Genomic DNA, 4,530 nt, shown 5'->3' on the forward strand with positions numbered 1-4,530 from the left:
ATCCCCTGAGCCCAGTCCATGGCTGCTGCTTCACCAGGTCAGTGGCTGGTTTCTTGGGAACTTTAATCATGCTTGAGCCTTGGATCCTCCTCTCTAGCTTTTGAGTAGAGGGCTGTTGGCATGGTTAGTGGTAACCAGGGTTGTGCCCCTACTGAATAGTAAAGCTGGCCTATGGTTAAGTTCCAGGACAGTGTTAGTTGAGGCCTCAGTGCTAGAGAGCTGGCTATCTGGGGGCTGAAGAAGGTCATTTCCCTCTGCTGCTGCTTTCTCCCACTTCCCCAACTTGGTTTTCACCTGCTCTCCAATACCTTAAATTCCTTAATGGTGATAATACAGTTCAATCTACAATCATTACGGAGGCTTAGAGGCAGATGCTTTCAGAAGCAAGGACTCAGTGAACTAAGTCACTGTATAGTCATATAGTCAGGTGTCTGTAGTTATCTGCAAAACGGAAGTGTGTGTGTGTGTGTGTGTGTGTGTGTTTGCCGTCTGCCCAACAGATGGACATGGACTCAACAGCTGGGACTAGAGCGATGGGAAGAAGGTAAGTGAGAGAAGAAACAGGACAACTTTTTCATGTGTTTGCAGTTTTGTTGAGTGCCCCACGTGGCCAGGTCTGAATTTTGTAAGTTTTATGAAAGTCAATAACTGTTCTATGCCAGGTGGGGCAATCTGGCTCTGCGGTGTGCTGAGCTGCCAGAGTAGGACCCAGATCCCTCCAGGCCACTTTTTATCAGCCATTTAATAGCCTGGGGATTTGTTAAAATGCAGATCCTGATATAGTGGGCTCCAAGATTCTGCATTTCTAAGAGGTTCCCGGTTGATGGTGACATTCCACCGACTACATGCAGTTCCTCGAGGGTTGGCTCTTAGGTTTTGGTGTGCCTGTTAAGTCTGATCAGTGGTTAGTGCTTGTAGGGCTGTACCTTGAGTGCCAGGTGGCCAGAATTTTGCTTGAGAAGATGCTTGGATCCTTGAGCCCTCTGTGATGGTTTTTTCCAGACTGTGGATATCACCAACTCTCTGCAGAGGGGTGTCCTATATATTTCTAATAGGCATTCATATGTCTGACCGGGCAGGTTTACTGCTTCTCTTTGGAGTTTTTTCATTTGCCTTTTTCTCCCCTTAGTGATTCGCCAATCCATCATCATCAGCTCTCAGAAATCAGTTCACATATTCACACTAAAGTGTAAATGACTGATAAATGATATTCTTCCCAGGAGAAGTGGGTTCACTGGAATTAAGTTGTGGAATTTAAGGATCAAGGCTCATTTCGGCTGAGCTGGAGTTGGAAATGTCTTGGGAACCTACCTGGTATCAATGAAGTAACAAAGGCAATGGCCAGCCTTGCCCACATGAGACAGCATCTGCTTTGCCAGGTCTCCTCAGTAGTGGACAAGTAGTTATTTCAGCCCTGCTCAGCAGTGGCAATTAGCCATTGTTAGCACTCTACTTACAACTTCAAACTCATGCTTTGGCATTCCCAGCATCCCGTTCTGATCTTGAATGTTAATTCAATGGTGGTTAGGTCTGATAATGTTACCCGCAGTTTCTTTGCCCACACAGTCCTTGTTGATAAACTCTCAATGCAACTTTGATGCACTCAAGAATCCCTGATATTTAAAGGAACAGTGTCTTCTTCCTTCCTCCTTTCCCCTCTCCCTCTCTCCCGCCTCTCCCCCCTCCCCTCTCCCTTCCTCCTCCTGCCACACATCCCCCAATTACCTATCTGCTTGTATGAGTTGGTCTAGTTGGGTTTTCTAAGCATTCACACACCTGCTTTGCTACACATCTTTTTTTCCTCTTCCCATAGACCAAGGTGGTCCCCCCCCCCCGCCCCCCCAGTGAAATGTGAAATTTCCCTCTTTGGTGAAATAATTCTAATTTGAATATTTGGCACACAGTTTGAACATTTATTCAGCTCCTAAGCTTGTATCACTCAAAGCTGAGAGTTGTAGAAGCAATCTAAAAGCCAGGTGAGCTCTTCTAAGGATGGGAGGAAACCAAAGGTGATCTGGTCTTGTGGATGGTCACTTGTCTGCCAGAACCTCTGAAAAACAAGAGGCCAAGTCAAAATTCTGAGTCTGCTGTCTGGCCAGTGCCATTCAAAATGGCTTTTCTTCCACAATGGTGACATCAGAGGGGGTATGTTGTAATGGGAAGGAAGCACTGACTTGGAGTGTGTACTGTGTGACTTGAGCAGACTTTCTCTGAGTCTTGGTCTCCTTATCTGCACCATAGGCCGAGCACTAATCTCCACCTATGTCACGTGGTAGGTGTGGTGGGGGTGATGCCATGTTTGTGCAGGAAGTGCTTTGCATATTATAGTTTGCTTCCAAAGGCAGGTGTTTGCCTCCTCAATCAGGAAAAAGTTGGGTGGTATCTTTATACAAGGCAAGAAGGGATTCAAAACAACCAAAAAAACTTCACTAGCTGCAGAACCTATTCTGAAAGAGCACATTCTGAACATGATTTCACACTAATTTCTTTTGTTTATTAAATAAAGATACAGTAAAGGTGCTTTAAGCCAAATAATTTTATACTCACAATGGTCGTTAGCTCCACTTTATGGTTAAGGAAATTGGAGTTCACTGGGGCCCCACAGCTAGTTTATGTGCTAGTTCTTAGAACATAGTGCACTCTTCAAATACAAAGACTGCTCAACTTGCTCTGAGCCACTCTCCTGCTGATATTTGGGAATAAGGAATTAGATGCTCTTTTTAAGAGGTGGGATGGGGAAAGAAAACTTTTGTGTCACTCATAGTGTATGTAGGCTGACATTTGGGACTTCAAGGAAACTGAATTGACTTGACTTGAGCAAGGACTTACCACTGGCCTCTTCCCAAAGGACGTCCTGAAGAAACTTCTCCAGGACCTGACCAGGCCGGCGGTCCTGAGCCCCTGACAGCTTGATTCCAACATCAAAGGGGGTGTTGAACTAGGAGGAGGGGCAGGGAGAACCCAGGAAATGGCAGGTCATACCCTCTCACTCATGCCCCAAACATACCCCCATCCCCAAAGAGGTCCCTGGCTCTCAGGGTCTCGTCATGGGGAGGGAGGAAGGGCCTGCCAACTCAGCAAACACCACTGAGGGACAGCTCGGCCAGGGTACTCTTCCTTCTTAGGCCCGTTCTTACTGTCCCTGCCACCTCATCTCCAAGAGATTTACCCTGCATTCTTCCTTTACCTTGAAAGAGGTTGCTGATAAAAGCCTTGGGGCCCCTAGATTAAGTACTCCACTCCTTGCAAATTTTGGAAGACAAGGTTGAATCACTAATGGAATCGCCAGTGGTGGGATTTCAGGTCCTGGTGGCTCTGGAGACTTGGGGAGTAGTGGGTTCACCTGGTGTACATAGCACTAGCTTGGGTGATGGTCTCTGCCCACTCTGTTGCCTCCACCTCTTTTCCCCTTCTTCCCAGGCATTCTTCCTCTTATATGCACAGGCCTTTCCTCATTCTGTGGAAAGTCAGGAAGCTGACCTTATTCGAAGAAGATACCCTGAGCTAAGTCCTTTCATCTTTGCCTCCATTTCTTCCTCAGGGAGAGCACCCCTTTCTCCCTACTTTCTCAGCATTCTGTGAGATGATTTATTGTAGCTAAAAGCTTTGGGGAAATGGGAAAGAGCTCTTTTTGCAACTACATCATTATCTTCTCCCTTGAGAGCAGAGATTGTATCTTTAGCTCTGTTCATCCAGCAGCTGCCTCAGTACCCAGCCATGTTGGTCACTGAGATGTCTGAATGAGTCAATGGAGGAATCTTGGTGCTGGAATGGACCCTCAGTCATTGGTCCTTCTGCTTCCTGCCCTCCAGACAAGAGGTATTATCCCCATTTTCAGATAAAGCAGCCGAGACCAAGAGAGGTTAAATGACTTTGTCCAAGACCTGAGATGGGTTGGTGGCCACAGACTAGACTGCAGGATTCTTAAATCCAACAGCCCTGGAACCTCTTCTAGTCCCTGGGCTGCGGCAGCACCCAGTGTGGAGCCCTGCCCTGTGCTAGCCCAGGCTGAGCACCTTCCTGTATTGAGCCCTTGGTTCCTCCCCACCAGGCAGACACCACTATTATTTCTATTTTACAGGTGAGCAAACATGCCCAGAGAAGTTTTGAAACAATAACCGTTGCTCTTTTTTAAAAATTTACCTTCCCCTCCTAGTCGCCACTGTGAGGCTGGAGTGAGTGGGAAATGACCTGATGCATTTTTTAAGAAACTTGGGCCTTCCTGTTCTTTCCCTTCAGTAAAGAATCATTTTTCTTTCACCCTGTGGCTAATGTGGGGTGGTCAAATCACCTGAACAGACTTCTTAGGAACCCAATCCAGGGACCTGTTGGCTGGAACTGGGTGGCAACGGCAACTATGAGGCAACATGGCAACTGCTGGTTGGGAAATCAGCTTCAGCTGATTTGAAAAAGCCCTTTGGCCTCAGTGTCTCATCTGTTCAGTTGGAGGTGAGTGGGAGAGTGGATAGGACTTGGTTTCAAAAGCCTTCCAGCTCTGAACTCGATTTTAGGAGGAAAACATTTTGGGGA

The 4,530-nt window shown here is 46.9% G+C and overlaps 1 protein-coding gene across 1 annotated transcript in view; it reads right to left on the bottom strand.

Moving 5' to 3' along the window:
• Nucleotides 1–19: 19 nt before the first annotated feature.
• The window catches only part of GHRL (ghrelin and obestatin prepropeptide), a 6,698-nt gene continuing 2,187 nt past the window's right edge, over nt 20–4,530 (bottom strand). Inside the window, exon 3 of the mRNA XM_025050854.1 lies at nt 20–2,938. Within this exon, the coding sequence (XP_024906622.1) occupies nt 2,759–2,938 (180 nt within the window). The 3' untranslated portion in view covers nt 20–2,758. The remainder of the gene's footprint in view (nt 2,939–4,530) is intronic.

The sequence above is a fragment of the Pteropus alecto genome, unplaced genomic scaffold (assembly GCF_000325575.1).
Source record: "Pteropus alecto unplaced genomic scaffold, ASM32557v1 scaffold75, whole genome shotgun sequence".
Classification (NCBI taxonomy): Eukaryota; Metazoa; Chordata; class Mammalia; order Chiroptera; family Pteropodidae; genus Pteropus; species Pteropus alecto.